Source organism: Malurus melanocephalus, unplaced genomic scaffold, assembly GCF_030028575.1.
Source record: "Malurus melanocephalus ecotype Western Australia unplaced genomic scaffold, MMel_1.1 scaffold_24, whole genome shotgun sequence".
Taxonomy (NCBI): domain Eukaryota; kingdom Metazoa; phylum Chordata; class Aves; order Passeriformes; family Maluridae; genus Malurus; species Malurus melanocephalus.
In genome coordinates this window covers 3,261,208-3,273,615 of record NW_026623256.1, presented here as the reverse complement: position 1 = coordinate 3,273,615, position 12,408 = coordinate 3,261,208, and the positions used below count along the sequence as shown (strand labels likewise).

The 12,408-nt window shown below is 40.9% G+C and overlaps 1 protein-coding gene across 1 annotated transcript in view; it reads left to right on the top strand.

Moving 5' to 3' along the window:
• CFAP20DC (CFAP20 domain containing) overlaps positions 1-4,262 on the top strand; it is a 61,188-nt gene extending 56,926 nt beyond the window's left edge. Inside the window, exon 18 of the mRNA XM_057390367.1 lies at positions 3,978-4,262. Within this exon, the coding sequence (XP_057246350.1) occupies positions 3,978-4,090 (113 nt within the window). The 3' untranslated portion in view covers positions 4,091-4,262. The remainder of the gene's footprint in view (positions 1-3,977) is intronic.
• The last annotated feature ends 8,146 nt before the right edge of the window (positions 4,263-12,408 follow it).

The window sequence follows — 12,408 nt, the reverse complement described above, 5'->3', positions numbered from 1 at the left end:
CTGTCCAAAGGGTAAAGATGTCGCAGTGATTTACTGTCTAAAATAAATTATGCCCCTCAAATTGGGAATATTTTCATAGACGTAGATTTGTAATTGTTTGTGACAGCAAAATACAATTTTGCTGTCAGGAAGGGACCTTGCTTTGAAGAATTGGGTAATATGTTATGTTAAGGGTCCTAAATAAGCCAAAGAGAATTGGGCAGTAATCCTTGGGCTATAGGCACATTGGATAAAAATTCATGAAAGGTCTCAGAGAATTTTTTGTGTTAGTATTATGAGATCTAAGGATTGTTGCAGTAAACCTATATTTTTTGTAAATTAAAAAAATTGTGTCATTATCTTTAAAAAGCTTTAAAAATTAAGTATATTTGGGAATTTCTATTTCTCCTGTCATTCACACTGGAATTTCCAAACTGTTTTGTGAATCRCTCCTAAACTCATTTTCCTTTAAGMTGAAATATTTTACATYATRTGCCTGTGATTGCACATTTGGAGAAGAGAAATTGTCTGTATTCCATAGCTTTTTGTTTCAGCTTTTTATTTTTGCACCTTCATTCAGTCAAGTTTTGGCATATGTACATGTAGGATGTTTGTAATTTTGATAACTTCATACAGAAATTTTTTTATCTCCAGGTAATTCAAAAAACTCTGCTGTAATGAAGTGATTGTTTCTCCAGGAAATAAGAGAGAAGCCATTCCATGACCTTCCCTCCCCAAGTTTGGATTTTTTCTGAACTACAGGACTCCCCTCTCTGTGAAAGCAGAGGAGCTGCAGTGCTGTGTGAGAAAGGCTGTCAGATTAGATCATCCTCATTAAACATTAGAAGCTGGGTGTTTTCCTAGGTACCATGGTTTAAAAAAAATCCTGATAGACCATGGTAACTAGATGGTTTGAAGTGTCATTTTTGAAAGAGGTGCTAAATAAATTGTGATATGTCTCGAAGACTTTGGGGAAATTTTCCTTTTCCTAAATCACTTCACTCARGATCATTTATTTGTGTGACAAAAGAGCTGCTTCATTACTGACAGCTCTGTACCACATCTGAACAATAAACTGAATGCTCAAATCCATTCCAGAAACTTCTGATGCCCTGCTCACCCTCGCCTTTTTTTAGATTTTTYAATATCACATTAGAAAATTACTTAATTCTCATGTTGGAATTGTTCCAAGATTATTTTCTCTGTCTGCAGAGTTTTCCAGTGTTCCAGGTATCACAGGATGACAAAAGCCCATTATCAGTACTGAAAATCTGCAAYGAGTCCTAATGTATTCAATACATGAATTTTATCTGAAAGTATCCTTTAAGAAAAATTGTGTAGCATTAGTAAATTAATAAAGATTTGTTAATTCTTAAATTTWAAAAAAATCTTTTAAGTTGAGGTACAACTTTAGGGCAAAAGTGATTCCTTTCCAAGAAAGCTTTTCAGTCTGTAATTCCTTTCTTAACAGTTGCAGCATCCATTGGTTAAATGGTGAGATGCAAGGAGAAGTACTCTTCCATTCAACAGCTTTCACAATATATTTTAGTTTCTCCAGACCGTGGTGACTRTGTAAACACTGTTGACATAATCCAAATAAAAACAGTTATTTGTACATTTATTTCAGAGTTCAGAAAAACCTGCCACATGCCTGCCCTGTTCTTTGTTATCTTTCTTATCTTAGACATCTTGATCAATTCTTTTTCCAGAAAAACAATAGCACCCCTGATTTCAGTGGGGCAGCATTTCATTTAATGTAACAGGTATTTACAGGTACTAGCTRCCTTCAGTCTTCTTTCAGCTCAACAAAAAAATTCTCATTCCTCTGTAATGCATATCACAGACCACAGTGTTCATTTAAAATCAAGTCATTTTCTCACCTAAAATATTGTTTAAATTTTTTGTGGTTTAAGAACAAAAGCTTTGATTTTGCTTTCACCATGAGATGCAAATTAAACTGCCAAGGGGCTTTTTCCATGCAATTCTGAGCAGCTTCAACTCCAAAAGTGTGGGTGGTGGCAGCATGAGCAGCTATGGAAATTTTCTTTGAAAGGGACCTGTTTATCAGTTAATTTGGCAGTGGGCACTTCATTTCTACATATGGTCAGSTTGCACAGAATGTACCACTTGAAACAAAAAAAGACACTTTCTAACACAACTATTTCACATTATTGGAGTCTTTYAGAAGAATATCACTTAATTTAAGTAGCAATTCTATTTAGGAAGAACAGCAGTGAGGTTTTCAAATGTCTGCTCAGAATTGAACAGAACTCCATGCTGCCACTGGAAATTTGTTGCAACRCCTAGAAATGCCTTATAATGCATTCAGGGGTCTGAGATCCTAAAAGAAAGAAGCCTGACTTTAAAATAAAAAAAAAATAATAAAAAAAAAAAGATAGATCTAGAAATCTAAGTTCTCCTTTTGGTCACATGAAAATACATGCAGGAAAATATTTATATAAAGGTTTAAATCCAGCTTGTCCTGGATGCAATATAATTCTGATTTGGTATGAATTCAAGGCAGACGGGGAAAGAGGTATACCCTTGAAGAGTCTGAAGAATTTCTTGTTCCTACCTCAAACCAGGGAGTGTATTGAGTGGCCAGTTCCAAGCTGAAGAGGGAGGGAAGATTTAAGCTTCGGGGAGAAAAGAGAATAACTTTGAAGTAAAGCATAGGCATGGAAAAGCTAAATAATAAAAGGAAGGATGTAGTGGAAATAACAGCATGGTTTCAGGTGAAATTGTAACGTTGTGTGAGGGAGTGAAGCATGAACACCATTTGCTTGGSTACTGTGATCTGAAGTGGAGAAAAAGACATTCTGTTATTCACCTTCTTTCTGCASTGCACAACTTCTCCCAAGAGCTGTCCGAACAAAATATCCCAGTTAACCTCATTTAGCTTCCTAGGCCTGATGAAGCACCCACAGCAGGGAGGAAAACAATTTGGCTTTGCCTTCTTATCTTTGGTTGCAGCAAAAGACAGTTTCTTTCTGATGGTATTTGTTACATACGACTGAGGAAACAAAAATGAAATCTCTTGGAAAAGTGCACACTTCTGTATGCAACAAATGCACCAACCTACTTTCTGGTCTCCAGATAATGTARCCTATATTTTGTTGTGTGATCTTGGCTGTAAATAGATTCTGAGCACTGTGAAACCATTGCTATTTGCAAAACAGGTCATTGCTTTTCTGGAAGCATTAGGGCATACAAAGCACTCAGTTGGTATTAGCAGGCTGAGGATGGGATGAACATTTATAATGAAATTCAAGATACAGATTGCATTCAACTGTGATTTATCTCCTATCAAAAAGCTATAGATCATATGATTTAGATTTAGTTTATGTGAAAGACAGGATCAGAAAAGAAGCTGCAATATATAAAGCATCTGTAAGTCTGTAGAGCTTTATCAGTGTATTTTAGACTAAAGATTCATTTCTGTTACCTGAAAACTTTCTTGCCTTTTTTATCACTTTAGACAARCTAGATTTAAAATTTTTATTGTCTGGAAGAATCTCTTTTCCTTTCTGACACTAAAAGTTCTTTTGTAAAGATTTACCTATCCTGGATATTTAGGTGGCATATTGGACACCAGACATTCAAATTCTTTCATTCTTACAGGCCTTATGTACACACTGACTGYCTTTGTTCAAGTTATTAGAAGGTTATTGTTATTAAGAAGGTTATKGAGGAAAATACCACTTAGGAATACTCTGATCCACCATTAGTAAAGGTAATTTTGGTGAACTGCTCCATTGGATTTTGAGAAGTCCAGTTGTTAAGCAAACTCCAGCTGACCTCATTTCACCTCGGTTAAGTACAAGTCTTCAGAAATACAATAAAAATGTGAATTGCTGTTATCTTGAAGGCAACAATTCAGAAGTCACATTTCTTTCACTTTGTGAAAGAAAAAATCTCACATCTGACAGAAAGATATTTCCATGGTATTGTTTGAGGGAATAAGAGTAATTTGTGCTTACTTTTTCCACTTCACACAGGTGAGGATCACCTCAGTTCTGAAGAAGATGAGGAATATTTTACTCTTTTGTGCAATTCCTATCGGAACTGTTACTTTGACCCAAAATCTGGGAAATACTATGAATTAGCATAGTCAGAACATCAGAGGATATCATTTTTAATTCATAGTATCTTCAAACTTCTTGCAAAATCTGACTGAGCCATTTAATTTATTATATAACTTAAAACTTAAATTAAACAATAGTTTTGGGACCAAATTAATGATTTTGGCAAACTGTCTTATTTTTATAGTTTTGTATTAAATTGTGATGTAGTGGAAAATCACACAGCATAGAAGTTCCTTTTGTCCAAGACAGTTATTTGTTAATGTAATTTATTTCCAATATTCACAYTTTCATATAAAAACTAATGAAGCTAAATCAAGAAGGTTGGTGGTGTTTATCTGTAAATTATGGTTTTACTCAAATTAAAAAAAAAAAAAATTACTTGCTTACTGTGCATTTCTAATGGGTGTGAGATGCTGAGGGTATCAGCTGCCATCACCTTCACTGCTGTGACCACACAGAGCTGAAGAGCAGTGAGGAATTGGCACAACACTCAAAACTGGAGCCTTGTTTCAGGTAAGGCAAGGAGGTGTGCATGTGATTCGTGTGGCTGGGTGTGCTCAGAGGGAACATGTTTGTAGGAGTTTTTCAATTACACCATGCAATAAAATAATGCGATTCATTTAACCCATCTGTTAAAACAGACCCTGATTGGGTTTCGGTGCAGTTTTCAGTGAGAGTCCTAAAGTTACAACTCAGAGATTTAAATCATCTGCATCACTGTGCATTTTGGGTTTATGGTCTGTAAAATACCTCTACTGATCACAGAGAAAGACTATAGACAAAAATCAGACCATATGTAATATTTGAAAATGAAATCATTATATGAAATTAATCAAATACTGCGCATGTATTTTATTTGTTTCATTTATTCATGGATTTATTGCTGTGCATGGATGCTGTGTACTGTACTTTGCTCTAAAATCCAGTTAACCTGACMCTGATGTTTCTGGCTGCTACTTGGATCGAGCTGTGCCTGACTTTCCCAGCCCCAGAGCAATGCTGCTTGCCAAGAGCATCCCCCAACCAGCAGGACACTTGCCCAAAGGGTAAATAAACCTTACAGCATCAGCTGCCAGCTGTAGGAGAAAAGGTGTCAAGCAAGGATTGTCCATGAAACACGAGAATGCAAGGAGTTGTGTTGTAATGGAGTTGAGTCAGTGGAACATCTCTGGAGCCCACCAGTTCAGTACATGACATTTTCCTGGAGACAGCTGAATGAGAAAGTCACATGGCAAAAGTGATCTATAGACATTTCTGGTGATTCTTACTCTGCATTTCTACTTGATTATATCCAGTGCTATCCCACAGTAATTATTTTCGAGCTGACTACTCAGTGAATTTTTAAGAATAATGTATTTGAATGTCATAAAGTGAGCTTAGTAAGCTCACTGCAAGTGATTTAAAATTATATGCCTGTAAATTCTGTGTAATTGTGGATCCCAGTGAATGAATATCCTAGAATCAATTGAAAATGCAGTTCTTAATAGTGGCTTGGCATAAGATCAGATTGTGTATTTGGCTCTATGGCAGGTACAAACATATCATCACAAATTGATTCAAGGAAGAGGAGCACTGAAATCCACGGGAAGACAGATACTGCACCGAGATAATTTACTTACCCCGTCTTAGCCAGTAAGATTTGTACCTGTTCTTGCTAATGCCACAATCAGTTTAAAACGTCAATGAAATCATAATTTTGACTTTCAGAAATCAAACACTGACTGGTACATGCTTGTGCATATCTAGGCATTTTAGCATCATTCAGTGAGCAGGACTACACTCCATCTGTGGTAAGAGTATTTAAAACATTGTTAATTTTCTTTTCATAGCTACATGTCTCTGAGGAGTGTTCCAGGGCACCAGTGTGAGTCCAGACTGGGTCCCTGATTTTTCTGAGATAGCCTCTCATGGGAGAAAAGAACCCAACAAAACACTGGCTGCAAACTGGTGTCAGAGGGATTGTCTGCCAGCGKCTGTCTGGGTAGATGTGCTTGCCCTTCCTTCATGGCAGACARTCACTGACCTGTCACTTACAAAAGTGCACCAGTAGGCATCCAAAGCCTGGGCAAAAGGGAGTCCTTGGAGGCTCCACACTCTTTAATGAAATAAGGAGTCAGGTGAGTAGTGACAGTAGGTTCAGGGTGAGTCTGTTGTTCCCAGTTCAYAGTCAAACACAAATACAATCTGTTTTCTTGTCATTAGAGCAGTAGTATTTTATAGGTAAGCAGCTGYAACCTGCATTTAAAAATCAGCAGTTTGGGATCCTTGCCCTTTGTGTTCTAGTTAGCAGCTTTATGTCTTCAGCATCCGTGGGGATTGATTGCTGTGGTGCTGTGAACAACACCTCTGGCTTGAGCTGCACGAGRGGCTCACAAGGGCTCTGGGTTTTGCTCACAATGTTTTTCTTAATCATCCTCCTGTGAACCTTGAACTAAAGCACTGCTGACATGCAGCAGGCTTTTTGTTGAGCCAATTTGTCAAAGCCAGCAGTTATGGCAAGTGATGAGGAACACAGAGATTTGCTCTTAGCAGTCATGTGCAATGTTTGAGCCCACAAGAATCTCACAGTTCTCACTAGAGGATGCTTTCCAACAGGTAAAAAGACCTGTGGCTGGGCATAGAGTTTCAGGTTAACGAAACTGCAGGGATTTATTTCTACAAACCCGGCATCAGTTAGGATTTTTGGGAACAGAACTTTTGAAATSCAGTAAATTTTAGTAAGGCTTCATTAATGTTTCTTGGATCTACATTAAAAATAGAGGAATTGAAGTTAGCTTGGTAGAGCTGCTGGAGTCAGCAGATCACAAGTCAATCAATTGGTTGCTCAGGCCTTTCTGTGTTCTTTACACATGTGAGATGTAAATAACATCTCTGTTTTGTTTCTACTGGCTAAAAAACACAAGCAGCTTTCACATAGTTCAGAAGGAAAAAAAAATCTTTAGAGCACTTTTTACTGCTTTAAACCACAGCCCAGAGCAGTGTGTTTCTGTGTTGCTGGAACGATTCTCCCCATTTCTCATTCTTTTTGTCTTTGGTCCATCTGCCAGGATTTTCTCCAAAGTCCAGRCAAATTACCAGCTTAGAGCCTTCAAATGTCTGTGGAGAGCAGCAGCACAGAGTTGCAGGTCACTGAAAACTTGGTACCTTGATGACCCACGTGGACTCCTCCAAGCAGCTCTAGGACTTCATAATCCTGCAGTGCTGTACCCAAGTGTTGTCTGTACCTCTGAGCCTCATTATGCCAAACAAAGAACACGCTCTGTCCTGAGGAGCTTACAGTAAGAAATCAATATTGATTTTTCTCCTCTGCTGCCGTGGTTAYCTGATGAGAAAATATGAAAAGTCATGCTTTATTATTCACATATTCTTCAGCCATAAMGCGTTCTGTTCAGAGGCACATCCTCTAAACACTGAGTCAAGTGGCAAGAATACACAGGCTGGAAAATCTTTGAAAATAATTTTGCATAATGCATTTCATATTCAATTTCCTTTTCCATGGTATTTCTTTYTTTTTCAGAAAAGGGCTTAATTTTTTTAAGCAACGGGCTATGTATAAAATGAAAAGACAATCCGGTCTGTCTTTCCTATGTGGTATTGCTGATAATCACCACTTTTCTCATGGTTACTATAGAAACTTGGCACCCTTATCTGCCACCTTTTTTGGCACCTTGGAAAAAAACTATTTAAATTAAGTTCCCTGATAAAAGCTCRGCTTCACAATACCCATGGGAATATGTAAGTGTAACAACAATATTTGTAATTTCTTCTTATCTGGTGTTTAACTTGCTCATTAGCAGCTGTGCTGTGTTTCTGACTGTGATGTTTGGGGATCCTGCTGCAGGCATCGTCACCAGCACAAATGCAAAAGTCCTGGATGAAACCCAGGAACAGCCGTGAGCTCCCAAGGGCTCACCTGCAGCAGCCCAGGATGCAAAGACCTGAGCAGGATTTTGCTCTTTTCACACCACTCTAAAAGCAGCTCTGTTTCCAAGTTTGACAGTTTTCAAGCAGGCAAATAATCTGTGGGCATTAAACTACATGGTARGAATGATTATGAGGGTTCCTGTGGTAAATCAGTGGTAAATCAACAGCCTTGTGATGCTTTTAATCCCTTTCCAAGTTTGTGCCATCCAGTCTGCAGGTGAGACTGGACTGGGGCTGGGGATGCTGAGGAGCTGAGAAACTTTTGGAGGTGAGCACAAGGCCAGTGCAAACACCAGGTGGTCCAGCTGAGCACGGCTCCCAGCAGTTTCACCTTTTCCTCGTTCTAAGGGCAACAGAATGATGCTTGTAATGAAGGTCGTTGCTGTTCTAGTTCTGTCAAAATGTGGCCCAGATAGGATCCTCTGCTTACACAKCCCCTGCACTGATGTCCTTCAAGATCCCTGCTCAGAAATCCCTCAGCACTGGAAGAGAGAGGAGATGTCAACCCCTGAGCAGCTGCTGTTGGCTCCTGACCATCGGGCATGATGGTCCAGCRTGGGGGCAAAACATTCTGCATTTGGTGATCCATCCCTGCAGCTGCGGCATCTCCAGCAGATCTCAGGGTTTTCATTTGTTACCATGTTCTTTCACCGGGAGTTTTGAAGAACAGACAGGTTTGAAAGATACATGGTTACAAAACAGCAAAAGAAAAATGCTAGCAAGACCCATAAAATAAAAAGTTGTTTTATTTTTGCAGTGTGGCTGGAGCACTCCTGGGGACTGACACAGTGTCCTCATCCCATTCCTCACARGTATCATCCCCTGGCCACTGCCAGAGAAGAGGTTCAGGCCATGSCAGCTCTGGGTCCTCTGCACTGACCCACAGAGCCACACTAAAATACTTTTCATGAAGAAACCCAGCTAGGCTCCCAGTACAAACAGCTGGTGTACTTCAAAAGATGTTTRCATTACACTGCTTAGGGGCTTTTCAATGAAGAAGTTTATTATTGGATGATTGTGCATTTTATCTGCGTGGGAGACCAAAAAACCTGAGGTCACAGAAATTACTGATGTTGTTTCAGAGCACTGCGTATTTATTAGGCCATCTGCTGCTGCAGCACTCAAGGCAGAAACCTTCATACAGGCAATCTATTCACAGCTACTGTTTTACCACCTGATGTGCAAAATATCAAAGCTCTGGATACATTTATTACTGCACTGAGTAATTTTCTAATGAATACGTAAAGCTCAGGAAACATCCCATAAAAGAATTTTCTCTACTTTAGGCTGCTGTTTTCTCACTGGAGCTTGAGAGGGACCTCTGAGGAGAAATACCATTGTGGTGATGCTGTGGAATGTTGGAAGGGTAAAACTGAGTGATTCCAAYTGTCTGCAGGCACATCCTTGTGTGGGGCTACCCATCACGGTGCTGGGATTGAGCAGAGGAAAGCAGGGACAGACAGGGACCATGTGGGAGAGTCTGGACACCCATGAAAGGCTCCTGCCATCCCCAGGGAACTGCTGCTCCTCTGCAGTGCCACACAGATCCCCCAGAGCATCAAGATAGAAGGTATTTAAGGTATTCATTCCTTCCTCCAAGTGAAACAGGGAGCTTGGTACCACTTTGTGAACTCATCACATTGAAGGTAATCATGGGAACACTTTGCCACTGTTACAGGTTAATGATGCRTTGTTTAAATGGGAATGAGATATCTGCAGTCAGATTTACAGCCAGAATTGTGCACTGAATCCCAGGCAGAGTCCTGGTGCTGAGCCCCAGCRCTGCTGCTGCTGCTGTGGCAGGGAATGCACCAGCTCTGGTGTGGCTGGTGGCCCAGGGGAGCTGCTGCCCAGCCCCACTCCCTGGATGTGCTGTTCCCCTCCTCGGGCTCTGCAGGCTCACATCCCATCCATGTGCACCCCAGAGCCCAGAAAACCTTGGCCACAGACATTTGAAGGGCCCTAAAGRGCTGCAGTGCATCCAGAGCCCCTCAGTGAGATCAGGATAAGGGTGCTAATTCATGAATTTGCTTTCCCTTCCAGCTCCTCTGACACCCCCAGCTCTGCAGTCCTCTCAGCAATAAAACTCAGTGCCAGGAGATTAAAATGTACAACTACGTGACACCTTATAAACCACATAAATATGAGCTGGCAAGGCCCTGTAACAATGAAGGATTTTGCACAAAATTTTCAGGCACTAATTCAGTCTCAAGGCTCCCTTTCCACTGCAGTGGGTATGCAGTGCCATTATGAAACCTTGACTGAATTATAACCCTTTATTCATCTAAGGCACTTTTTTTTTGTCTTCAGCAAGGTTTTACTTTGACCCAATCATGAAAATAAAGAGCATAAGAAATACAAATTTACTTAGTGATAGATTTTTTTTCTCTGGAGAAACATGATATGCTGGGAAAACAGCTATTAACTTGTAGGTTATTGTAAAGCTAATGGATAATTATTATTCGATGGAATTTCTTTCCCAATGAAGAGTTTAGTTTGCTGAATGTTCCCTTTCCATTTGCAGAGCTGATGTTTCTCTTCCCCTGCATTAACACGTTACCAGATGTTATAAGAACGAATGGCTGTGCTTTTGGCTTTGAATTTTTCTTCCACATTTTTGACAATTGTATTTTATATCTTGCATAAATCACCGTAACACATGATAAAGCAAAGCACATTCAATGCCTGTGAATAGTTAAGATGCTGTTTCTCCTTTATGCAATAGCCTGTAACTGTATTTTAAAGCAGTTAAAATCTTTTATCAACCACATTGGCACATTTTTGTAGCTGGATCACTGAGCACATTCTAAGAGCTCTTAAGAGCTCTCACACTGTCCTGTAAATCCTTCTTAACTCAGGGTTTATTGGCCACAGTGGTTCTGGATGAGCACCTGATGCCAATCCCCTCCTGAGAACAGGGTGCCACCTGCTGCCACATCACCATGGAAATTCTCCAAGTTCCTCTTGAAAAACCGGTCCAGGTGTTGCAGAGCATCTCTGCTTCCACAGGGAATCCGGGCTGGGGAGGTGACACGGTTTGCAGTGGGTTGAGGAGTGGAACAGCCCCCGGCCCAGCAGRCAGGAGCCCCTTGGTCTGGGGGAAAAGCTCCAGACTTGTGGGGTGAGGGAACAGCAACACCCCATCCCCACAAGGGTCAGTCAGTCCTGGGGACAGGAGGTGACACCCAGAACTTGGGGACATCTGTGGCTGTAACCAGCCTGATGGCACCCATATCTGCAAACCTCCTATGTATCCCAAATGCAACACCCAGRACACCATTTGTTCAGTGCAATCTGCAGTCAGTGTGGGTAGAAGGGGGTTATTTTGCTCATTTTATGAGCTGATTTATGACTTGTTTACTTGTAYGCCTCACCCACACTGCTAATGTTGTAATTAAACCGTGTTAAAGTGCTCAGGCCCCCCTCAGGCATGTGTTGTAACATATTTTTTCCCCCCAGAACTATAATTATTGTATGGAGGGGGGGAAACCTGGGTGGTGAGGAAGGGTGCCAGGCAAGCTTGGCTGTAATAAATACCTATTTAGCAGGCAGAGGATGTTCAGTCCTAAATCAGATTGTATATTAAAAGTGGAAATTGCTGAGATTGGTGTTTACCTGTGAAACCAAAATTACTTCATGAAGAAAATAATTATAGATGCAGGTTCTCAAAAAAAGCAGTTGTGAGCCCTGATTAAATAGTTAAAATCAAGATGCTGCTGTGAAGCACAACATCAGCACATTGTGTGTGGGCTGGCTGGGAGGGGGCTGTGAGCTGTGTGTGCACACTCCACAGAGCTCTATCCCAGAGTTTTCCAGTGCACTGCAATGTTTTCTAGGAGATAACAACTCCCATGAAGAAATATTAAAGCAGGTGAAACAGGGCACAAGGGAGGTGTTTTATTACCAGGAAAGGCTGATGAGTTCAGGGAATTAGTAGGGGGAAAATGAAAATTATACTAATAATAGTCATTTATAACCTGTAACGAGACAGCAAACACCCTAATGAGGCAGTGCAGAATCATGGGGCTCACAGGGCTGCAGRGCCTGTTCCACAGGAGCCCTTCTCCTGACTCTAAAGCAGCTTCAGTTCAGTTTAACTCAGGGCTGGATGCAGTCAGGGACTTCTCTTCTCCAGCAGATCCAGCAGTTACTACCAGGAGAAAGTCTCTCTAGATGTGTGTCCCTGTCCTCAGGGGTGAGTGCAGGACAGCCCTGGGGTGCTCTGGGATCTGCTCGGCCACATGTGCAGCACCAGAGAGGTGTTGGTGGCCTGGTGGCAGCTGACAAATGGCAGCAGAAAGTCCCAAATGCCCTACAAAGGCTTTTGCAGGGCCAGGGAGCTCCGTACTGTCACCTAAAGCTGCTGTGGACACAGAGCCAGGAAAAGGGGGGCCTTTCCTGTAACTCTSCTCCGGCCGCG